The sequence below is a fragment of the Triturus cristatus genome, chromosome 9 (assembly GCF_964204655.1).
Source record: "Triturus cristatus chromosome 9, aTriCri1.1, whole genome shotgun sequence".
Taxonomy (NCBI): Eukaryota; Metazoa; Chordata; class Amphibia; order Caudata; family Salamandridae; genus Triturus; species Triturus cristatus.
The window spans coordinates 529,299,545-529,325,367 of record NC_140592.1 but is presented as its reverse complement, the minus strand read 5'-3'; the positions used below and the strand labels follow the sequence as shown (position 1 = coordinate 529,325,367).

Here is a 25,823-nt window from a genome sequence, read left to right as displayed (position 1 = left end):
CGTTTCGACCAGTTTTATACTGGCGACGATTATGGGTTACCCCGGAACTTGGGCTCTTTGCTCTTGGCCTTATGGACATAATTAAGATTGATACCTTCCACAAAGTTAAGTGGCTCTATAGGATATATGAGACGCTTAAAGAGTTGGGTCTTAAAGATCTGTGGGAGGACCCAGTAAATGCCAGGTTCCCGTCAAAGCATGCTTTGAAGGCCTTATATTGGGAAATGGTGGCTACTCGAGTTTATAGAAGTACACCTCCGCTCTCACTAACAGGTGTATTTCTTGATTTTAAGGACACGATTTCCCTGGCAACTTTCTGGGATGATATTACTAATTCTCTGGATAGGAAGCTTTACTTCCAATTTAGAGTTGGTAGTCTTCCAGTCAGAGAATTCACATCTAGATGGTCCCCGAGAAACATGCTCAATTGTCCGGGTTGCTTGGCATTTACTGAATCTATTAACCATTTCTTGTTTCAATGCCCATCATATGTAATCCCGCGACGGGCTTGGATAAAACCAATGTGTCGACAGTTGGGCACTAGGAATGCCAAGGTAGCAGTTAGAATTTTGCATTCTACTGAAATTCCATGTATTTACATATCTGTTGCTAAATTCCTTGGAAGGGCCTGGGTGATTAGGAGCAAATTGTTGGCTGGGCAGATTCTCTAAAACCTTGAATTATGAATCATGTTGTAATACTATTTATTTTTTTAAACTATTTTAATATGTTCTTCTTTTTTGTACTTATATTTAATTTTGTATGCTTTTATGACAATCGTCGAATAAAGCTAACTTGACTGACTATTGATGGACAGAATGCAGAACAATGTCATACATTCACCCCAGTACAGAGATCTGGGCCTAAATCCATCGTTTTTTTGCTCACCATGCCATTCCAGTTTGAACCCAGCCATATGCAAATCAGTCTTGACCCTGTGCCTCATGGGAACAGTCCAGCCCGAACTGCCAAGCCAGGTCCTCCCTGGACTGGAAACAAGCATCCTAGGACAGGTTTCGGGGTTTCTCCCCTCTTCGGCCAGGATAGCTTGATTCCGGTGGCATGGAGAGCACGGGACTCACGTCTGAGCATACCCGTCCCACTCAGGGTGACAAATGCTAAAAGAACTATTGATGGACAGAATGCAGAACAATGTCACACATTCACCCCAGTACAGAGATCTGGGCCTAAATCCTTCGTTTTTTTGCTCACCATGCCATTCCAGTTTGAACCCAGCCATATGCAAATCAGTCTTGACCCTGTGCCTCATGGGAACTGTCCAGCCCGAACTGCCAAGCCAGGTCCTCCCTGGACTGGAAACAAGCATCCTAGGACCGGTTTCGGGGTTTCACCCCTCTTCAGCCAGGATAGCTTGATTCCAGTGGCATGATCAGTTGACTGGGGGTGAGTGTTTGATTTGCTCAAGCACTCCGTCCATCATCCCCTTTGGTATCGCTTTGTTCGCCCTATGTTGGCAGGGTATGCCCAGACGTGGGTCCCTTGCTCACTTTGCCACTGGATTCAAGATAGCCTGGTTGACGAGGGTTATGAACCCGAAACCGGTCCCAGGATGCTTGTTTCCGGTCCAGGGAAGACATGGCTTGGCAGTTCGGGCTGGACTGTTCCCATGAGGCACAGGGTCAGACTGATTTGCATATGGCCATGTCTGAACTGGGGTGGTGGAGTGAGCTAAAGAACGATGATGGATTAAACCCAGATCAGTTGACTGGGGGTGAGTGTTTGATTTGCTCAAGCGCTCCGTCCATCATCCCCTTTGGTATCGCAATGTTAAAAAAAGAGCATAAATCGCAAACGCTCAGCCCTTCTTCTGAGCAGGCCCAGCGCAGCAGAGAAGAGGCGTTGGCTGCTGCGAACACCTTCAGAGAAGATAACCTCCGTGTGGCCACTGATTCTTCAGAGGAAAGTACTGTACATTCTGATTCTGAGCACAGTCTTGCGTTGTTCCCCGCAGTAACACCTCAGATGGTAGACAATTTGTTGGGATAGTGTAGCCATGGAAAGGTGGCATTGTCTGCCAGAAGGACAAAGCAGTGGCGGGTGCTCAGCATATGGTTTCCCGGACAATTATATCCTTTTTCTATGCGGCTATGATGGTAACTGTTAATGCGATGGCAATTATATAATTCCCGGGTTCTGTAGAGCCCGCGGAGCTCATGTATGTGAATAAGCAAGCCTGGATGATGGCAGCGACTACCCTCTAAAAGCGTATGCACTGTATAGATGTAGCAGTATTTGTGCACTTGTGTTCTCAGTTCGGCTCAGCATAGTTCAATGGCTGGGCCTTGCATTAATAGTTTGAAGGGAGTTTAGGGGTTCTGGCCCACAGCGGTTGATGAGTTCTGAGTTGTGGAGCTCAACAGTTATATTGCAGTCACACCTTCACACTATCATCAAACATACATGCTCGGTTCCCATAACTTAATCACTTGGAATGTGCGGGGGCTGGGGTCGATGCACAAGCAACACAGGGTGCATGCACAAGTACTTAGGCGCAAGGCACAGATAGTGTTTCTGCAAGAATCACATCTCACAGAGTCAGAAGCGGGGAAAGTTTGCAGGAAATGGAAGGGGCAGGTATACTCCACTAATTACTTGGCCTTTGCAAGACGGGTGACTATTTGGATTAGACATTGGGTTCTGTTTGTGAGCTAGAAAGGCTTGTCCATGAAAAAGGCAGATACATATTTTTATGTGGGACCCTAGATAGCTCGCCAGTGGTGCTAGGTAACATTTATGCCCCAAACTTTGACCAAGACAAATTCTTCAAGGGATTGAATATGATACTGACAGGTTGGGAGATACACTCATGGATATTAGGAGGTGACTGTAACACAGTCATGGATATATCGTTGACAGGTCACATCCCCCTCTGCATGGAGCTGGAACTGTTAAACAGGCGGAAGCCCTCTGCAACTGGGTTGACGGGGGGGCGCTGGGAGACGTATGAAGAATGAAGAACTTGGTCCCCAAATTGGAGGAGCTATACAATAGATCGTTAAAGCTGGGGCATCTTCCGCACACCACCATGCTGGCACTAGTGGTCTCCCTCCCCAAGCCAGGAAGGGACACAACAGATCTGACGGGCTATCGTCCATTGTCACTCTTGGCAACTGAATATAATTTTTTTTTTTTAGATTCTAAAACCTTTATTACAGGTAGATACTGTTAAACACGGCATAGAGCCTACAACCCTGAGCGGGCCGGCAGCGTAGTGAAATAGCAAGCATAACAATGTAAAAGTACACAGCAAGTCGCCTACAACCATTCGGGCCGGCCGCGTCAAATGAAACATAGTACCAAGGGTTGATTAAGGTGCGAAAAGCCCAAGAGCCACAGGGGACTTAAAATCATCTAGTGTCAACATGTGCTCATTGAGGCGGGAGTCTAAGACCCCAGACGGAGACAACTAGCATGTAAGATCAGGAGGCATGGACAGTGCCCCTCAGGGCCAGCAGACATCAGGCAACCCATGGAGGCTTCAAATCCCCTCCTTGTCAAATAGGCTAAGCGTGTATGTATGCTGGGAAGGGCACTACCAGGGCAGCTGTAGTAGAAAGAGGTGAACAATAATAAGAAAATAACAATAACCGTACAGGTCATGGCATGTCATGTGATGGTGGGGCATCGCATATTGCGCAGGTGGAGAGAAAGGGGGGGGGCAACGTCAGTGGGGAAATCGGCTAGCAATCCCAATACGGCCGAGCTACCATCAAGCTGTGGCTCAGGCAGCCTTCAGTAGCTTGGAAAGAGTTGCAAGGCTCTGAGTTTCGGGGGGCTAAAGCAAGTGAATTCGATGCGCATGAGATAAGAGAGCAGAGGCTGCCAAACGCGCTGGAATTTCTTTTCAGTACACGCTATGTTGTGCGAAAGCCTCTCCATAGCCAGTGCATACCACACCCGAACAAACCACTGGGCTATGGATGGGGCCGAAGTCTGCTTCCATGTGCATTCTATGAGTTGTCACGCTGCCAAAGGGAGATGGCTTATGAGAGTCCAATCCGCCCAAGTCATTGCCGCTAGATTAGGGGGACGGATGCCCAGGATCACCACGTGTTGCAGTGGCGGGATCGGGTAGCCCACCACCCCTTTAATGTGGCCCAGAACTTCCTTCCAGAAAGTAGCAATCACTTGACAGGATCACCAGATGTAATAGAGAGTGCATTCTACCAGACCACATTTCCAGCATAGGTTGGACATGGAGCGATACATGGTGGCTAGTCGGAAGGGCGTATAGTACCATTGGAGCATCAGCTTGTATGCGGTTTCATGTGAGGTAAGGCTACGGTAGTTCTTAGGGATATCGTGCCACAGTTTCTCCCACTGTTTGGGAGTGAGCCCTCCCGGAGTGGCGGCCTGCCATGCGGTCTGATAGCGATGCGGGCGCGGTGGGGTCGAATGTTGCAACACCCTGTATGTCTTTGAGATAAGGCCTTTGGAGTCCTCGAAGGCTCTCACCAGTTTTTCAAATGGATTGAAGGGATGTGTCGCCGCAGCATGCATCTCGGGGACAGAAGGCCAATGGCGCAATTGCATATATTGATAGTGGGCCGTAGGCGAGAACGCAAAGGCAGATCTGCATTCGTCAAAGGACTTGAGGACGCCTCCCGTGAACAAGGTGCCAATAGTCCGACACGCCCCCTGAGTCCAAGCGTGGAGCACCTGCTTTGGCAAGCCCGGGCGAAACTCAGGGTTGCGTGCGATAGGAGTATGTGGGAACGGAAATGTGGTCAGGACCCTTTTTAACCACTATTTTGTCCCATATATCAAGGACTGTCTTGGTCGGCGCCACAACATATGCACTCCGGGGGCGAGCGTGCTTAGGCAACCAAGCGAGGTCCCACAATGGCCGGCATGCCACCGCCCGGTCCATGTGAAACCAATGCTTCTCACTCTACCGTGCAACCCACTAGAAGATGTACCTCAAATGCGCTGCCCAATAATAGTCCTGAACCAATAACGGGCTAACAAAGCCCAACAAGTCCCGTTCCAGGGGCAGAGACCGGCACCGAGTTGCTCGGGTCCCGCTAGAGGAGTCACCCTCCATTGGAGCAGGGTTGGCGAGGCAGACCATCCAGGTCACCGGTAGAGGAGCACAATACCGTCAGGGCAGGATCCGCACCGGGGCCCACCAGAGAGCCGGCAGGTAGTGGCTGTCGGGGGAATCATAAATGCGCTCCACTCCCAAAATCCAGAAAAGGGCATGCGAAACAACAAGCATGTGGGAGGGTGTTGCTGACCCACAGCATGGATTGCAGATAGATGCTTCAGAGAGTCACAGTAGGTGGTTGTGGCACAACATTAGAAAGAGCCAGTATTGGAGTGTGTTGGGGAGAGGCCTCCGCTAAGGTCATCCAGGTGCTCTATGACATCTTTTCTGGCCTCCTGGGACGAGAGTCCAGCATGTCGTTTGTTGGACACAGCGGAACCGTGGCCCACCGGGGCTTAAGCTCATGGTTCACAGGGGAGGAGCCGCCAGTCGCCTTTTGCTCATCCAGTATGTCCAACAGGGCCTTGGCCTCCGCTAGCGAGTGAAGTGATCGATGCCTGCCCTCCCACTGGAATACAAGCGCAAAGGGATGGCCCCTCTGGTAGCGGACACCCTGCTATCGGAGTTTGACCGTGACAGGCTTAAAATCATGCCGCTTTCGGAGTGTAACGGCGGAGAGATCTTGATACAGCTGAATCAGGTGCCCCTGGAATTTGATCTCCGCCTTACTGTGCGCTGCCTGCATGATCGCCTCCCTCTCAGTGTAGAAGTGCACCCTGGTGAGGATGTCCAGGCCGCTATCCCTGCGGGGCGCCCCCGCGAACTTTGTTGGCCCGGTCCAAGGCATTTGGGGAAGCATCGTCGTCTCCACGCACTGCCAGCAGGAGCTCCGCCGTGAACGCCATGATGTCTGCTCCTTCAGCACCAGTCGGCACCCCCCGCATACGGGTGTTGTTACGGCAGCTCCTATTTTCAAGGTCCTCCTGCTTAGTCTGAAGGCCGATATGCTGGTCTTCCAGGGCACCAATGCGCCTCAACAGCATCTCGTGGTCCTCCGATCAAGCATCCACCGTCCGCTCTAGATCGTCGACTCGATCGCCAACCTCCGTCACTTCTTTGCGGATATCGCGGAGACTGAACCGGAATTCTACTATGAGGGAAGAGAGATCAGTACGTATCTCCTGTAGGAACCGGTCCATATGGCCTTGCGTGACCGGAGCTGAGGCCCCTCCATCCACCTGGGCCAGCGGCGGGGACACTGACTGCATCGTTGTGTCGGGCTGGGCAATATTGCTCCACAGGGTCGTCACCAGAACCTCCTTGCGGGCCTGGGAGCGTGGCATAGCTGAGGCCCAGGGGCAGAAAGCCACTCAGGCTCGTTCAGGGTGGCATCGCTGGGATGTGGCGCAGTTGTTCAATGCGTTGCCAGTTAGGGAGAAAGGCAGTGCACCCCGGGCTGTGTTCCCCAAAACCGCTCCCCGGGCAGGTCCACCGGGGACGAACCAGATAGCACGCCGCTACTCCTTGGGGGTGGGTAGCACCCAGAGTCTCTGCCCCAGCCAGCGCCTGCAGATCAGTTGAGGAAGCAACGCCAACCAGGGCCGTATACTCACCCCTCGTCCAGCTCCAGATACAGGGGGCGTACCACCACAACAAACGTTTATCGCCCCCCCCGTCCGAATTCCCAGCAGGGGCATTGATTGTTGCTTAGGGGCAAGGAGAGCAGGTCGCCGTAGATCTCTCACCAAGAGCGTCCGCCACTAGGCTACACTGTGGCAGTGCCAGGCGCTATAGCGGGGGGGGTCCAGCTGCATGCGTGAACTAATGCTCAGGTGGGGGACAGGTGACAGCGTAGTGGGAAGAACGGGTGCTGACCTGCCGCTTAGAATCTCTGGGGGAGGGTAGCTCACCTCAGGCCTCAGCCCCCGAGCAGCTTCCACCACTAGGTCAGCGCAGGCAGGGAGAGGCGGTTCCCAATATGCCAAGGGGGAGCACCTGCCCCCCTGAAGAGCAGTCTTGCAAGAGGGGTCCCCCCTACTCTCCACAGCGTTCCGAGGAAGGGCCGACCACAAGGCGGGGCGTCGATGAGGCGAGGCCAGCACGGGAACTCGCTGGGAGGCAGTAGAGTTCAAGTGTCCGGGGGCACCTCTCCACCCCGGGTTCAAGCCAGCCGCGGGGGCGGTCAGAAGGGAACGCGGGAGGACCCCAGAGCACCCCTCGTCACCGGGCTCACCTGTTCAACTGTCGCACACTGCTGTCTGGGTGGAGCACCGGGGCCGCAGTCTCTCACAGGCCTCTGGCGCAATCCTCAAAATGGCGGTCGCCGCACCCGAGATGATACGGGAGAGATCCAGTGGCTCCCTATGTAGCCAGGGCTCACCAGCCACCTGCCAGGACTGCCCACCAGGCTCCGCTCCTTCCTTCAACAGCAGCCCAAGCAAGGGCCTGCAAGGGCGGGGCGTCAATGGGACGAACCCAACACGGGACACAGCAAAATCCAGGCCTCAGGGGTGATCCTTCTTCTCCAGTTGCAATGCAGCCTCGGGCGGTCAGAAGATCAGAAAGGAGCGTAGTGGGGTCCCATGGTGCCCCGCACTGCCGGCGCTCACCTGCCCAGCCACCTCACACCTCTGTTGTAGCAGAGCACCAGGACCGCAGCTCCTCACAGGCCTCCGGCGCAGTTTACAAAATGGCGGCTGCCGCAGCCCTCCGTGGTGACCCTGGTGAAAGTAGCTGGGAGGGCGCAAAGTGGCAAACCCTGCCACACTCCCCTAGCCAATGTGTCACGGGAGGTTTCCGAGCGCCCCCGATGCAGCTAGGGTCCGTCACACACTGGGAAGCACCGCTCTCCGGGCGCGTCAGTGACCCTCAAAATGGCAGCGACCATTCATCGCCTCTCGTCGGAGCTCACTTTACCCTCCGCTTTCGGCAAGATAGCGGTGCTCAGGGCACCAGATGTCATCAGGTAGCACCCTCCCGCTCCGGCGGCCAGGGCAGGTCTCCCTGTCCGCAGCCGTCACTTCACAAGGGCTTTAAATAAGGATAGCGGACCTCCGCGAAGAAGCATCTCACGCCATCAAGCCCATGGCCACGCCCCTGAATATAAAATTTTAAGTAAGATCCTAGCAAGCAGACTTCTTCTCCACCTGAATTAGCTAATAAATAGGGACCAATGTGAATTCCTACCAGCCCGAAGCACGTCATTAAATATCAGACGTCTACACCGCATCATGGATACTACCCCCGAGGAATACATGAATGATGGCTGTATTGCACTAGACTTGCGGCAAGCATTTGATACCATCACATGGGCATATATGTTTAAGGTCATAGAGAAGTTTGAGTTGCCCCTGAATACCTCCAGTGGATTTGGCTACTATACGTGGCCCCTACTGCGAGAACAAGCATCGGCAGCAACGTATCGCAAGAATACTCAGTACATAGAGGTATGGGGCAGGGTTGTCCCCTATCCCCATTACTATTTGTGCTTGCGGTAGAGCCGCTGGCACTTAGGCTACGCCAGGATGCTGGCCAGCTGGGGATTCAAATAGACAATTCATCGCACCTGATATCAGCTTGTGCAGACGACATAATTGTCTACGCGTGGGACCTCACAGGTGTGCTGGAGCCCTCCCTAGTATTTTTTCCGGTTTTGAACGTATATCGGGCCTAGCCATCAAAGAAGGAAAATTGAATGCCTTCTTTTTTCCTGAAGGCGCCCGCCCAGATGTGATTGACTTTAGCCAATATTTTCTACCGGTGGCACACCGCACGTTTAAGTTCCTAGGCATACAAATATATAGGTCCCATGTGGATATGCTTGACGGTAATCTCACAAGAGCAATAAGAGCAGGGCGATCTACAGTGGCGTTCTGGACGTCGCTACCCTTATTGGCAATGGGCCGGGTAGCTAAATCTAAAATGGTGGTCCTTCCCCGTCTATTATATTATTTCGCCAATTTGCCAATATTAGTCCCACCATCCATCTTTCGTATGCTGGACACCATACTCCTAGACCTGATTTGGGGGTCCGGAAGACAAAGGGTGAGCCTTAAATAACTGCAACTGGAACCGCATAAGGGGGGACTGGGAGTGCCAGACTTCAGAGCGTATTATTATGCGAGCCAGTTGAAGTGGCTGTCCTATTGGACTGCGGGCAGAAACTTGCAGGAACTAGGGTACACAATACAGGACATGAATTGCAGGACGCTGCACACACTATTGCTACCGAAGTGCAATATCCCCCTGAATTCACCACCCTTGCTAAAAACAGCGCTACAGTGCTGGAAAAAAGTGCCACAATACACGTCTCGCTCCATCCCCTACGCTGATATTATTCCACTACTGGGGATACCAACACCTGGTGGGAGACTCACGAAGTGCAGGCTACAGGCCGGGGCTGATGTAGGAATTGATAACGGTATGAACACTGTTTAGTAATAACATTCTCCTAGATCTTGACAATTTTGAACGTGTGACGGGGGCGCCTAACCACTTGTAGTTGGCACATGCCATGGTGCTGCACTATGGAAGGAAGAGTTGGGACCCCCAGCGAATGGAATCCCCGCCACATGAGTTAGTTCGCTCACTATATTACATGGGTGAGGGACGACACCTCATAAAATGGTTATATATTGGTATCCGAGCCCATGCAGCAGTGCCCCTTACTGATCTGAGAACCAAATGGTCGGGAAAACTGGGGCAGGAATTGTCTGACAAGGAATGGGTCGTTATTCTAGAACATCCTAAACGAGTGACCCAAAATGCTAAGTTTAAATTTATGCAATGCATGGTTCTTCACAGGTCCTATCTAACAACAAGCCGCCTTTAGCGGATGTTTCCAAACACAAAACATTGCTTTCCTTGTTGTAAGATGGATGAGGCGGATCTCATCCATATGCTGTGGGCAAGCCCACGCCTCAGAGGATTCTGGGAGGAGGTGCGTAGCGCTATAGAGGCAACCACACACTTGCAAGTTGCATACACTATTGGAGAGTGCTTATTAGGGCTCCGTAAATGCACAGGCCCTCAGAAAGTTCAACTTCGATTTCTAGACCTAGCTCTCATAATATCAAAACTGTCCATAACAATGAGGTGGAAGTCAATGAGACCTCCTGCTATAAGCACTCGGCATAGCGAGGTAGTACGATGGAGCGGAGCTGAAAGTGCAGCTATAAGGTGGGAAGAGGCCCGGGGGCTGCGCAAAAACCTGATATCCATGGAATGGGATGTGATGCTGGAGAGCTTTAAAGCCATAGACTCCAATCCTCAACCTGACACCCACGCTACACAGTGATACGCGTGTCTAGCCGCAGCACCATGGGCTGCAACAGAGCCTGCTCCAACACAGTATTATGCAAGTTTTTTTGGGACCCATCGCTCAACCTGACAGTAGCCACGTTGGACCAGAATGAGGATGGGAGGTTTAGTTGTTCTTAGTTGATAACCTCATTCTAAATTTGGACGTCTATAAATTAAAGCAACGTGTAACATGGAAGTATAAAAATTGATAATGTTGTTAACGCGCATTGCGGCAATGTAATACACACATTTGAATGCTGTTAGATGTAATATGGCAAGAAATATAGAAGATAAATGTTTGTAATTGATACATGCGACACTGTGAAAAAGAAAAAAATCATGCAAATATAGTCAGATTGTATTCATTGCAAATAATACAGGGCTGGTGTGCACTTTTTGATAATCAAAGACATAAGCAGTGGTATAAGATATTGTTCACTAGGCATGGCATAAAGTTGACAGAAGAAAAAGAAATGAAGCATAAATTGATTAGACTTCGAATCACATGGACATGGCTCCAGGCCTGAATAGTTGTAGGTATGTCTGGGGTAAGAAATGAGGAGATGCACTATGATGTAAATCTGAGCAGAAAAAAACGCTGTGAAGTGGTAAAGAGTTCTCATAAGGCTCCATACAGTCAGTCATTACTAATAGATGATGAGCGGTCACACTCTTAGCTAAACCCTTAACTTTCCCTTCTCTTTCCTTACATAGAAAGAAACTCAGCTTTTACAATTTTTTTGGATAAGGTGCTCATATCGTATGGCTTATAAAAACATTCTGGCGTCCCAAGCAGAAATTGTCCCTTAATATACCTCAGCCACGGTACACGGTGAACATGATCTAACTGTAAACAGTCCGTGCTTATGTCCTGATTCAGGAGAGTTTCCTGCTTGGACCATATAGAGTGCCACAACAGGAGAAGTGCTAGCTTAACATGTTCCTCTAGATAAGATAAGCCCAGTTCTGCATGGCAAGCGTAAATGGGTACACTAGTAGGAACGGATGATAATCTCCTCAAAAACACATTTTCACTGACCTATAGTTCCAAACTGTTGGTGTACCCCCAAATCCTGCTCCATACGTGCCAAAGGAGCAACATAGGGCCTTATAGATATTAATCATGGCGTCCAAGGATTTTGATCCTAGTTTCCCTGCAAACCTACAGACTGCTCAATCATTTAATCAAATTGAGACCTTTTTACCCTCATAAGATGTGACCAGGATCATTTGGGGTCAAAAGGTACCCCCAGGTATGTCACTGACCGGACGTTTAAGAGTTTCATTTCATTAATGAACTGTGATTTCAGGTTGCTCAGGCAATGCCCACAAACCATAGAGTGTAACTTTGCAATATTATTCGAGAGGCCAAAATCACTCATGAACGCAATGAAGTCATTTAACAACCTCTGCAGGCCTACAGCTGTTCTTGAAATTAAAACACAGTCATCGTGTATAACAATGTGGAAATACATCCAGACCCCTCCCATGTCACATCCTTCCCCACAAGCGATAGGCTCGCTTCCAGATAATTATTGTACAAGTAAAAAAGAGAGGGGGTGAACACACACCCCTGTCACATCCCTCTGTTAATCCTGATTAGGTTGGTGCATTCACCATTAGTCCCATACCTGATACAACCTGTCACATCTTTGTGTAGTTTGGCTAGAAACTGGGCCATTTCCATTTCTGACACTTTTGCCCAAAGTTGTTCCCTGTTAAGACAATCAAATGCTGTAACTCAAATCCATAAATGCTAAGTGCAGGTGGCCAGTTTTAGCCAACTTATATTTGCTTATAATTAGATGCAAGTTCAAGCACTGATAAATGGTTCCAAGGCCCTTACTAAAATCATACATGGACTGCAGAGTGCCTTTTTCAGTGACCCAACCCCCTAGCCAATCCAAAAGGATCCTACCAAGTATTTTGGCTGTGGAACCAATTACGGAAATGGGTTGATAGCACCAAGTGTCAGTTCTATCACCCTTCTTAAAAATCGGTACTATGATAGAATTCGTCCAAGTCTTAGGTGGGCCTGTGACCATTGCACTCCTTAGGACATTGACATTTAGAGTTGACCATAGATCAGCCTAATCAATAAAAGGTCAATTGGTACCCCATCTGGGCCTGGGGCCTTGTTTCTAAAACTAGATTTGTAGTTCATCCTTAGAGATGTTCAGTGTTCTTCAGGTGTTGTTTTTTATTAATATTATGTTTAAACCCTACATTTGACTGGTATTATTTCATTGTTTATTCTGACTGATTTTACAATTCACAATAGTAGTGTAAATTGACACAGGACTGAAAACGGCCATTAACTCCTACTTTGAGAACTTTATGCTGCTTGAGTGATAGAAAAAGGTTTTACTCCAGGTGGTTCAGCTATATATCCCGAATCAATCATAAAATCACTTACACGTCAGCAATGGTTTCAAGGGCTTATTCTGAAAAACAAATCATCGCCCAATAGGCAACATTAAAGTCAATCAGTGCCCAGAAGAAATAATGCTGTCCAGGATACAAAGCAGTCCATCCTCCCCCATTGTCTCCCACAACCTATTTCAGTCTTCTTGGACATTTTAGTCATTATGCTTTGTTGAAATGCTGCCTGTGTCATACAATCCTACTGTATCCAAAGTGTTTATTACTAAAGCACTGTAGATTTAGTTGGATGATGCAGGTATTTTGGAACCAAATTTTCACTTGTAAAACCTAGAGCATGTTTCAATTTACATCAAACGGTCCATATTTTATTTGCTAAGTCCTTATAATCAACCACAAATTGTTCATATGCAAAGCAAATAGGACTTTAAAACTGTAAAGTACAATTAATACCATTTAACAGTCCTTAAGCAGTAATTCGATGGCATTTCCGCAATAAACAGCATAAGTAACAGTTGAGTGCAAACTACTACTGTAACTGTGGGTTAGAAGCATGGGATAGCTGATGAGTTTCTTTCAAATAGGAATGAAGACAACATCACAGGTCAGAGTTGCTTGAAAGGGGAAATTCTGTGTGGTCATGCCCTGCTCTTCACTTGTAGCACCAATACATAGGAAAGCACATCTAAGATCTTTCAAGGGTAAGGAAGTGAAATGTTTCTTACTGATGGGTGACTTGCTGTGGCTTTTCCTTGCAGGGCCGCCTGGACGCACTGTGTGCCTTATTTCGACGGCAATATGACCGCGTTTCGTTAATGCGACCTCAGCAAGGGGATGAGGTAGGTTTTTCATTTTCTACCTGTATGCCTGACTTTTTCCTTGCAGGTTCATAAAAACCATACCAAGGTTACTTTAGATAGCTAAGGACCCACATATTTCATTTTATCTTTTAGAAATGAGACAGTGTTGCATTGCTTAAATAAATGTAAACAACTTGCTGGCCTAATGTAAATGTGTGCCTACTTACATTGGAGAGTCTGACCTTTGAACCTGAATTCACACAATGCAGCACACATAGAAAGAGGAAGTAACAAAGAGAAATAAAGATATTTCTCCTCGTTACACCTTGGTTGGGGAGGTGCAGCATTTTGGCTCAATCCTAGTGTTACTGACCACAACTCACAAAGTCAAAGACTAAACTATACACATGGGCTGCCTCAATGCCCTTAAAAAGTCAAGGTTCATTTGTAGTCACAATGAGACATAAGAAAACTGTGGTACAAGCTCCAATTCATGTACTTCAAGGAACAGCTTGAAGTGCCTGTTTGCTGAGTTTTAACACTGCTTCTGATATGGGACTAATATTAGTGAATTACAATATGAATGCTCATCATGAAATTGTAAGTCAATTTCCTTAATTATTTAATGGATTAGGAAAACTCAAAACAATGAAAGTAAAGTTACACATAAATGAAAGCTGTAGAAAAGGAACGTAATTTGTTACTTGAACATCACATCAGTGAATGCTCCACTAGTTCAACACCACTGGTTTCTCCCATTGTAATAGTGACTAAAAGAGAAAGTGAAAGAGCTGTACACATACGTTTTGACATGTGTCCGACCAACAGGAGAATTGAGCGAGAGAGACATCTCGGTCTACACATAGCTGATATCATAGCTCAATTGAATGGAGCGAAGTTCTTCTCTTGCCTCAACCTAAATAAAGGATATCACTAATTAGAACTTGAAGAAAAATCTTTGTAAATTATAACCTTTTCTACGCATATTGGTTTGTTTTGCTACAATCAATTGAGTTTCATTTACTATTGTGACGAATATTGGTTTTCGGAGTTACACAGAAAGAGCATGACAAAGCTGTCATACAAGTTTGTCATTTGCTGAATGATGCAGGCTTAACTCTAACTGTGGACAAACGTGAATTCCACAAGAAAAGCTTAAAATTCTTTGGCAATGTATTTTCTGATGGGCATATGAAATCTGATCCAGCTAAAGTACAAGTGTTGCCTACTGCAAATCCCCCACAAGACATTTCTATGGGATCACTGACAAAATATCGAGAAGGAGAATATCGACCTACCAAAATATCGAGGAAAAAATATAGATTGCCAAAATATCGAACCCCTATCTCCAAACAGGTAAGTACAAAAATATAGAATCCAAAATATCGTTGTAAAAAATATAGTCAAAATATCAAATTTTTTAAATGTCTTAAAAGTAATGTAAAATTAATGAAATAATACATATAATTAACTGAAACATACTTAAAAATACTTAAATAACTTTAACATTAATAAATAATTTATGTAAGTAAAAAAAAAAAAATTATACATATATATTAACGTAATATTAATTAAAAATATTCAATATTTTTTACGTAGGATAGCGGGCGGGTAAAATTTACTATCACCACTCCAGTAAGTGTAATAGAAGGGAAAGCGTTGGCTAGCGGGAGGGTAAAAATTATTATTTCCACTCCAGAGAGTGCAACAGTAGGGAAAGCGTTGGATAGCGGGAGGGTAAAAATTACTATTCCCACTCCAGAGAGTGCAATAATAGGGAAAGCATTGGATAGCGTAGGGGTAAAAATTACTATTCCCACTCCAGAGAGTGCAACAGTAGGGAAAGCGTTGGATAGCGGGAGGGTAAAATTTACTATTCCCACTCCAGTGAGTGCAACAGTAGGGAAAACGTCAGATGGCGTAGGGGTAAAAATTACTATTCACACTCCAAAGAGTGCAACAGTAGGGAAAGCGTTGGATAGCGGAAGGGTAAAATTTACTATTCCCACTCCAGTGAGTGCAACTGTAGGGAAAGCGTTGGATAGCATAGGGGTAAAAATTACCATTCCCACTCCAAAGAGTGCAACAGTAGGGAAAGCGTTGGATAGCGTAGGGGTAAAAATTATTATTCCCACTCCAGTGAGTGCAATAGTAGGGAAAGCATTGGATAGCGTAGGAGTAAAAATTACTATTCCCACTCCAGTGAGTGCAATAGTAGCGAAAATAATAGTTTAATATTTTATTAAAAAGCAATTAATTATTAATACCCCCAAAAAATATTAAAATTAATTACCAATCACACAATATTTTATAATTAAATTAATTATAAATACCAATATTTTTCTTTAATTAATTACCTATTAGTAATTAATTAACAACCAATTAATTTTCAATACCAAAAATTAATAAATGCAAATAATACCAATTAATAATTAATAAATTAATTATCAATATACAATATTTATTTCAATAATTAATTATTTGCAATTAAATTACTTCCCACCATATTCCCCTATAAACCCAGAACCCGCTTCAAATAATAAATTAATACAATTAACATAATTATCAATTAAACAATTAATACTAATTAATTACCAATTAATACTAATTATTTACCAATTAATAATTAATCAACAACCAATTAATTTTCAATACCAATTAATAATTACCTAATAACAATTAAATTACTTCCCACCCTATTCCCCTATAAACCCACAACCCGCGACAGAAGTAAAACGCAAAATTAAATTAAAAAGAATTATTAATTCCTAAAAATTATTATTTAATGTACTATAATTTAATTACTTCCCACCCTCATCCCCTATAAACCCACAACCCGCTACGGAATTAAATTACACAAAAATTAAATAACATAAAATTCATTACTTTAAAAATATTCAAACATACATTCCAAAATTAATACATACTTTTAACACATATACTAACACTTAAAACACTATAAAAAAATTCGATATTTTTAACAACTATATTATATATGTCGATATTACTTACTTCTATATTATTTAAAACGATATTTCTTGCCTGATTTTCGATATTCTTCACCACTATATTTTGGCAATTCGATATTCTGTCCATTCTATATTAAAAACTCGATATTCTGTCCAGTCGATATTTTTTATTCGATATTATGTCTGTTTACCATTTCTATGTTATGATAATTTCTTGTAATGGCCAGTTATTGTTCTAGATACGTGTTAGACTTTGCTACAGTCAGTGCACCACTACAAGAACCAACGAAAAAGAATGTGTCTTTTCATTGGTCACAAGAATGTGAGACGAGCTTCCAAAAAATCAAGCAATTGAGAGTGCCACTGAAATGGCCTACTTTGATCCCAAACTTCACTCAGAGTTTGTAGTTGACTCTAGCCCTGTTGGATTAGGCGCAATCCTTACACAGCACAATGGATAGCCAAATGCCCGGAGACATATTGTGGCATACGCCAGTAAAAGCCTGTCACAAATGGAAAATGTTTACTCACAACCTGAAAAAGAAAACTTGCCAGTGGTCAGGGCTTGTGAATATTTCCATGTGTTTTTGTACAGGAAGCCCTTCACAGTAGTGACTGATCATCAAGTGCTGTTGATGACAATCGGCAGTCCCATAGACAAAATGCCTCCTAGAATTGAACGTTGGGGTTTGAGGTTACAAGAGTACAACTATACGAGGGGGCATGGCCTGATGCCAATAGAGTGAGCAGCTTTGCTCGGAGCTCCGCTCAGCCGACCCCATCTAGTACCATCTTGACATAATATAGCCAGCCCAGGGGCCCTAGTAAGCTTCCACGGTTGCATCCCTTAGCTGGAGGGACTGGCACTGACACTGTCAGCAATGATTGAAGCCAACATCAACTAATCTTATCTATCTGCAGCAGAACCATGAGGCCGGTACTCAAGATCACGGCAGCCTCACGCTGCCCAGAATCAGCAGTGCCCCGCCTCTGGTGACCGCAGCCTCTGACTATATCGGTGAGTGGGGTGCCCGATTGCTGTGCCGCATGTGCCCCAGGATCCCCGGTCCAGTCGATCCTCCATTGACCCTGCCATCAGCTGCTCGGAGCTGGAGGATAGAGGCCTCCTCAGACCTGGTGTACAATGCAGCAGGTGACCCTAGGACCCCCAGGCCGGGTGGAGGAATAAGGGAGGAAACGCAACAGAGGTGAGGTGGCGCAGCATCAGATGTTTCCTCCTGGAGCGTGAGAGAAAAGTACCTGGGCCTATACCCTGAAGGGCTTGGCTATCGAAAGCTTTTTACTAGACTGGTGCCTGCTGCGGCACTGACTCCAGCTCACCAAGACCGAGTTGATAGTGGGTCCCAGTCACTCCCAGCCGGACGCAGCGCTCTTGACCTGGGTAGGGAGAGGGGGTCCGTCCGCTATCGGTGTATTGAGGGTGCAGTGGGGGAGGAAATGGGGCCCAGACTTGTCAGCTCGCATATCGGCAGACGTCCTAGCTACTGTGTACTTAGCGGAGGTGGGCCGCTTTACTGACCCTGTGATTGAGCTGTGTGCTTGTGCTCTGGGGGGGGGGGGGGGAATGCCACACATGCACATGGCAATCTGTTGATTCCCCACCTCCATATCGCTAAAGATCGGAGGAACTGGCTCCTGATTCTGGAGAGCCACTGATTTGGACTTCATACATTGCCCCAACTGGAGCTACCAAGATGCCTTGCTTTGCCCCAATACAGGCAGCTCCTTCACACCTGTGGGTACCCTAGTGAGGCCCGATAAGCATTGCCCAGACTTAGGGGCTGCCTAATATCCCTGCACAGGTCTGAGGGCCACTGACTTTCCAGCCTGTGCATATGCTGGGCCCTGCAGAGAGCGGGGGAACCTACTCTGGAGGGGCATCCTGGCTTATGGGCAGATTGAGTTGAGGATTGCTGAGGGATGGCCTCCTATAACACCTTAAGGAAGCACATCACACCAATTAGAGTGACCAACAGGACATGAGCTGCCTGAAGCTAAGCCCTGCTCTGCTGTAAAGAGGAACTACTTTGCTGAGGTAATTGCTAACTCTACCCTGTGGCAGTGGAGTCACTGGCACTACTTGGCACCGATCCTTACATCACCGCTCTGGTATATCCTGCATACACTCAATTGACACTATATTGCTGCCCAGACCTCCCAGTTTGGTTCTGCCTGCAGCGAACATGGGCAAAATCACCCACAGTCAAGATCAAGATGCTGGGGGCGCTGCTGGGCCCCTGAACGATGGTGAAGGCGCACCTCAGAAGCCTGAGGCAGATGGGAACCCTTCACTACATGATATCCTTCATGCATTACAGCATCCCGAGCAGTGCTAGGGATTAAAATCAATACTCTACGTTCTGATTTGGGCCTCCTGCGTAACAATCACAGGCGCCTAGTGGTGATAGTAAACATAAATAAAAGAATGCAGACAGATATACCGGGCACACTCACCTCAGTAGCTGAGAGATTGACCACCATGGAGACCAAGATTCTCACACTCGAGCACAGGGCAGAGGATGCCAAAAATTGATCCTGCTGCAACAATATACTGGTTGTGGGCAGTGTTCCCAGCAACGTGCGCGCCAGCGTGCGTGCGTGCACATGTCTGTTTCTCGGAGCGCGCAGAGTGCCCCAGCACATTCCCGGGAGATCATTTGCGCCGCCGCTTTTATAACGCGAACGGCGCGAAAAATGACAGTTTCCTGGTTGTTGTGACTCCTGCACTTGCTGTATTTCCTTCTTAATGAAGCGCGGCTGGGGGCTGTTGGTGGGCCTTTGTGAAAATATTTGTTAATTGCAGCACCGTAATGCGCTGCAATTAACATACATTTTTTCACAATGGCACACAATCACCCCGCAGCCGTGCTTCATTAAGAGAAGAAATGCAGCAAGCCCAAAAGCACGACGTGTGCTTTACACGTAGTTTTTTTGGACTTGATGCATAGAGGGAACATTGCTACCGTACCTCATGCCCTGGTATATCCACAGCGCTCTCACAAACCATTTACAGATCTCTCTTAGTGCACATGGACTCTGACTCATTCAGTGTACCATTCGGTATCACACTAACCACAAGAACATACAAAGCGCCTCGAGCCTCTCTTGCAGTGCCCCCTGTACCTCATGCCCTGGCACACCTGCAGGGCTCTCACAGGGCATCACAGCCTACAGCATCTGCAGAGCTCCGACTAGCATTATTTTCCTGGACCTCAGCATCGAGCTGTCCACAGGACTCTGAAACGGATTTGGAAAAATAAGTTTCAGCGGGAATTGGAGCGAGGCCGTTTTCTCATGCGATAGTTCATAGAGTCAGCAGCGGTGATGGTCAACGTTTAGTTTAAGACTATAGTGTGCTTTCTTTCCGAAGCCATTGAAATTAGCACCTCCGTCTATAGTGGAGCAATACAACCCCTGCTAGAACAGCGCCAGGACCGGGCCAGTCACTTAGAAGGCGCTCTACACATTCGTCCGGTTTCATCTGTGAGCCCCAAGAAGTTTTACGAATCCGTTCACCGCCACGCTGTTAAAAAGCTGTAAAAGATCAGGTGGAGCTCCGAGGGCCTCACACTCAGTGTCAGGTGATACATCAGGGAAACCATCACATGCCGCTGAAAACCGTGCACCCCCAGGTTCTATGTTTGAATCCCAGTTAGATAGCTCAGTGGGTTGAACTCTGCGGCAGAATTCTCTGTTTAAATGCAGGGCACACGTTACTACGCCCCTTACATTGCTTGGTTGATGAATGTACCCACTAGAGAGACATCTAGGTGCCGATTTGGATCCTGGAGAAACCGGGTACGAACCGTCGGTCGGAGTGTTTTCTCCGTCCGACTCGTACCCGGGGAAAAAACATTACAAACATGCAAGTACGATTCGCACGGAAACACCATTTCCGTACGAACCGTAAAAAACACTGACCGACGACAATATCCATACAAATGTGATCCGGGAAAGCGCCGACGTGACGTCGGGACGCATTCCGGCTGCGTTTCACGAACCAGGAAGTACGATTCGAACCGACAGCAGTCAGGACGGCAATATTTTACGGCACCCAAAAAGTGCCGGAAAAGCTAAGTACGCCGCGATGCCAGCGGAATAGGGGGCCCGGTACGCGCCGTACCCCCCCCCCAGCCCCCTTATGTACGCCCCGAACACCCCCCCCAGCCCCCGCATGTATGCCCCGGACACCCCCCCAGCCCCCACATGTACGCGCCGTACCCCACCAGCCCCCGGATGTACATACGGGGGCTCGGGGGGGTACGGCGCATACATGCGGGGGCTGGGGGGGGTACGGCGCGTACATGCGGGGGCTGGGGGGAGTACGGCGCGTATGCGGGCACATGTCTTCATGGTTGCTATGGGAGTTCGGTCCGGACGGTGTTTCTTCCATACGGTTGTAAAATCGAAAGGACGGAACTGATCGTACTTGCGCGGTCGGACTTCATTTTTCCGATTCGTACGGTAAATCGTCCGGGGATGTGTCGGACACTTTTTCCGACCCGAGGACGTGTGGGGGAATTTTCCCAATGCGATTCGTATGGACTTTTTCCGATGCGAATCGTACTTGCCAGTTTGTACGGTACTTGTACGAATCGGACGGAAAAAAATCCGGATGCGATTCGTACGGGGAAAATTTTTCCAGGATCCGAATCGGCACCCTAATGTGAAAGTTATGCTTCTGGTCCCAGTGAGGTAGTCTGTCAGGTTAATGCACCTGCTGCAGAAATCTATGTGGGTTGTACATTCCCGCACTCGCTCCTTAAGTACTCGGGGTTATGCAATTCATATGAGGGAATTAAGGTATGTGCACAGTGTACCGTGAGCTAAAAGGGCAGAAAAGGCGGACTACATTGAATCGATCTTTACAACCGGAAGCCAAAATCTGGAAGTTAAGCCTAAGTAATAGTCGTTCCCTCCTAAAACATAAAATAGAAATACGGCTTCTGTTGGAAGAGGGAGATTTTGATGTTTTGTTTATTACGGAATGTTGGCTCAACGATAGTTCCGTTCTGGATATTTTGATGGCCCTTCCCTCTGGGTTTTAAATACTCAGACAAGATCGTATAGGAAGTGTAGGGGCGGCATAGCTATTATACTAAAGGATGAACTGAAATGCACCATTACTCCCCTCCAAATATCAGATTGTGAAAGCTTTCAATTCGCCATCTCATTTTCTCCTACATATACTTTTTCAGTCCAGCCCTGCCTGCCCAATTATTTATCTGCACAATCAAGCAGGAACCCCAGTGTCACAACCCCTGTTGCTGCACCCACACACGCGGTCGGGTTCTTGGCGCACATTGCCATGGCTGGAACGCACAGAGACCTCACACTGCCGCACACAGAGGAAAATAATTAGAGGGCACATTGGTTGTGGGCCTTCTCGGGAAGCTAGAAGGATCCAATATGATAGACTTATCTTGAGAAATGGACTCGTGAAGAGGTAGCGGCAGAAGGTCTCTCTACATTTCCGGCTCTTGAGCGGACCCACCATGTGCCGACCATGCTGCCATACCCGGGGGTCCCTAGACTGGTGGTGGCCCGTTTACTAGATTTTAAAGACTGTGACCACATCCTAACACCAGGCCCACTGCAAAGGGGTCTCCGAGTTAAAAATGCTGTGATAAAGATCTTTCCAGACTTCTCCCAGGAGGTACAAAGACAGAGAGCCACATCTCAGGAGGCTAAGACGAGACTGTGACAGCCGGACCTTACCTACACAAAGCTATTTGCAGCCCGACTAAGAGTGGCAGCACCTAATGGTGCTAGGTTTCTTCAATCCCAGCAGGAGATCTGGGACTGGCTGGATCAACGGCCTTAGCCGGGGCCCAGTCAGAGCCCCCAACCAAAGCGTGCACGCCGCTCCCACTTTAGATGCAGAAAGACACTGCGCAGCTCTGCTGCCCCCTCACAAGCTGAGGTGCAACTCGGAAGACAGAATGTGATGGAGGTGGTAGCACTGATGAGTGGAGGAGATACACCTGAGTGTTGCTTGGGGCTCGAACTCTGATCGATGCTCCACCAGCTCTGCCGTCTCGAGCCTAATGATGCACAAAGTGACTCGAGATCGTCCAATGACATCATCTCAATCCTAGGATATATTGGTAACGATCTGGGGGATTTCAAATTTGGACCGGAAGTACTTACTAAGGAAAAATGTGAATCCTCCCTGGGCAGGAGTTAAACCTCCTAGGCTCTACACTTGACAGAGGGTTCGCTGCACGAGGGGCTCTCTTGGCCATCCCCCCTCTTAAAGAAACACAAGGGAACTCATCCAATATGTTATTTACTGTTTGATTGTTTGGATGGGGGGTGACCACCTACTTGTCCTGGGGAGAGGGCGTTGGAACAATAGTTTTTGGTTAACATGTTGGGTATTCATGAGTGGTAATCATTGGCATAAAACGCCTGTACTGCACAGGGGGTTACTGAGAGAAGGGAGTGGAAATCAGGAAGGGAAAGGGGAAGTGCATGCCAACCACCTTGCTATGTATCATAGATGGTGGTCCCCCCTCACGTATAAATGCATATCCTGGAATATCCGTGGAATGCATACTATGTTGAAACACTAAAACGTTTTTTATTACTTTAACAGGAGGGTGTTCAAATAGTACTTTTACAGGAAACACACCTAACGGTGAAGGAGTGACTGGTGCTGCAGCTTAGCTGGAGGGGCCAAGCATACTACACCACATATTCAGCCTATGCAAGAGGGGTCCTGATATGGATTTGGGTGTTACCTTTCCACACACAGACTATTTAATAGATCCAGAGGGTAGATATGTGGTGGTACGGGTGCCTGGGAGGCTGAGACATAGCCATTGTAAACATATGTGCCCCAAACTCAGATCAGAACACTTTTTTTGGAAGGCTTATCACGACCCTTGGCACCACAGTTCATTCTCCTGCCCATAATGGGGGGACATTAATTGTTTGAAGGATACCCAAATGGATAGAGACCACCCTCTGCAGTGAGATTCCCAACTGTTCACACGGCCCGAGTTTTTGTGGATCAGTAAGACACTGGGGGCTTGTTGACTCCTAGAGAAAGACACATCCCCAAGAGCGACATTATTCTTTCTTCTCTGGTCTCCATGAAGTCCACATCCATCTGGACACATTCCTCTGTGCTCCAGACATCCATAGCTTAGTACATTCAGTTGAAAATCTGGCCCACACAATATCAGACAATAACCTTATTCTTCTGCTGTGGGCCCAACCCAGACGTTCTATCCCTAAAATACTCCAGTAATTTAATGACAATGCTGGCATGCCCTCCACTCACCAAGTGGAGTGGGACACTTTCAAGGCAGTCCTGCGTGGCCAATGTGTAGCGGAGTCAAAGAAGATCAGATACACCCTATTGGGAGAGGTACTAACTTCAGAACAAGACCTAGGGGACGTGGAAATCCATAGACGGGAACCTCCATAATTGCAACCCTACCTCTTAGAGACTGTAGCAGCCCAGATAGAATGGCTACGGTGCTTTGACTTTAAACAATACACTGACTGAACGCATGCAGAATGAAACAAGTCAGGATCCCTCCTGGCCTCGGTGGCTAATCCGACCAAACATGGCTCGCCAATAGTTAAACTTGAAAACAGGGAAGGGGACTGAGGTTACTCCCAGGAGGAGATTAATGACCTCTTCCCTCAATATTATTCAACTCTATATAGAAGCTAATTTGAAGCACTGCACCTCGCGGGCCTTGAGGAGGAGGAGGCAGAGGAGCTGGGCCATGATACCACCCCGCAGGAGATACAGACCTATTAAAAACATGGCATGTAATAAGACCCCGGGGACGGATGGGTTACCTGCGGAGTTCTTTATTCTGCCTACTCTGCAGAATTATTACTGGGTAGGAAGTGAGCCTGCACACCTACTGTATACTAATGGGTACTTTGGAATGTGAAAATCATTAATCCTGATTTTAATGTTCGTAAAAGCGTGCTTTCACGTCTAGGGATGTAGCCCTGTGTCCCTGGTAAACATGAAACTGACAAAAACAAGGTTGTGGAAAACCATAACCTACGTGAAGCACAGCTGAAGACAAAAAAATGTCTTTACAAATGTACACACACTTTCTTAGTATGAGTCATAAAATAAATTTATGTTAGAGTTAAATTCAACACAATCAAAATCACTGCATATTTGCAATGAATGTTGCTTTTTCAAACACAAACAGTATGAATGTCAAGCACAAGCTTTATCCATCAATACCATGTTGTCAAGCGAAAAATCATAGTTAAATGCATTTCGGGTTAATGTAAACCCTTCGTCAGGGGATAAGAGATGAGAAAAACATTAAACAGAAGTATTTGGTGGTTGTATCTTGAGATCCTCCGTATGGAGCTACAACATAAACAGACAAATGTCTAATGAGATGTTGGTTCAACAAAGTTGTATTTTCTATTAGTATTTGCATCGAGTAACCTACAATATCCAAAGTGTCTCCTGAATTCGTAAAACAAAGATGAAAGTAACACCATTGCAACGGTGTCTTACCGTGCTACTATGTGAAAGATGAGTGATACGTCGCTCTGGAAACACAAAAGAAAATGTATATGGCTATGAAGTTATAAACAGCGTATAAAGTTCCACAAAAGACTGTATTCACGCCATCGCTTACCAGTCAACGTGTCCACACGGTTCAAATGCAGTCACTCCAATAGTTAAAGAGGCCGTTATCTCCTGAAAAGAATTCCAAAGGAAACTATCCGTAAGATAACGCCGTTTACAAAGCACTCATAGTTGTACAACAACGAGTAACAAGCTCAACCACCGGGGGCTCACCTAGTATACGACATTCCAATATGCTTCCGAATTCAATGGCGCGCTCATTCGAAGACGCGTTTGTGACGTGATACGACGTGACGTGGTTTTCAATGCACCTAACTAATGGAAATGAAAAGCAGACCCAAAAAAGAAGGAGCTGCGAAAAAATACGTGATATGCCTAAACAATGGGGAAGCAGGTCAAAGAAAACAACTAGTCCGGCCATCTCGAAAACGTGTTCGTGACGTGGTACGACATGACGTAATTTTCAATGCACCCAACTCATAAACATGAAAAGCAGACCCCCCAAAAAATGTACGTGATATGCCTAAATAATAGGGAAGCAGGTCAAAGAAAACAACTAATCCGACCTTCTCAGTGTGCGTTGAATCATAAAAACACGATCTTCCTGTGCCTCAGTGTGAAAAAGTGGCAAAAGGTGAAACATGTAAAGATTGAAGTAAACTGTGTTATTGAAAGTGGAAAAAGTTATAAAGTGTGAAAAATCGAACATGTATACCTAAAGTGCTCAAGGAACACATTAGAGAAAGATCAAGATTTCG

The 25,823-nt window shown here is 47.0% G+C and overlaps 1 protein-coding gene across 1 annotated transcript in view; it reads left to right on the top strand.

Moving 5' to 3' along the window:
* ANTXR2 (ANTXR cell adhesion molecule 2) overlaps positions 1-25,823 on the top strand; it is a 670,700-nt gene that overhangs the window by 624,097 nt on the left and 20,780 nt on the right. Inside the window, exon 16 of the mRNA XM_085625534.1 lies at positions 13,450-13,530. Coding sequence (XP_085481660.1) covers positions 13,450-13,530 — 81 coding nt within the window. The remainder of the gene's footprint in view (positions 1-13,449; positions 13,531-25,823) is intronic.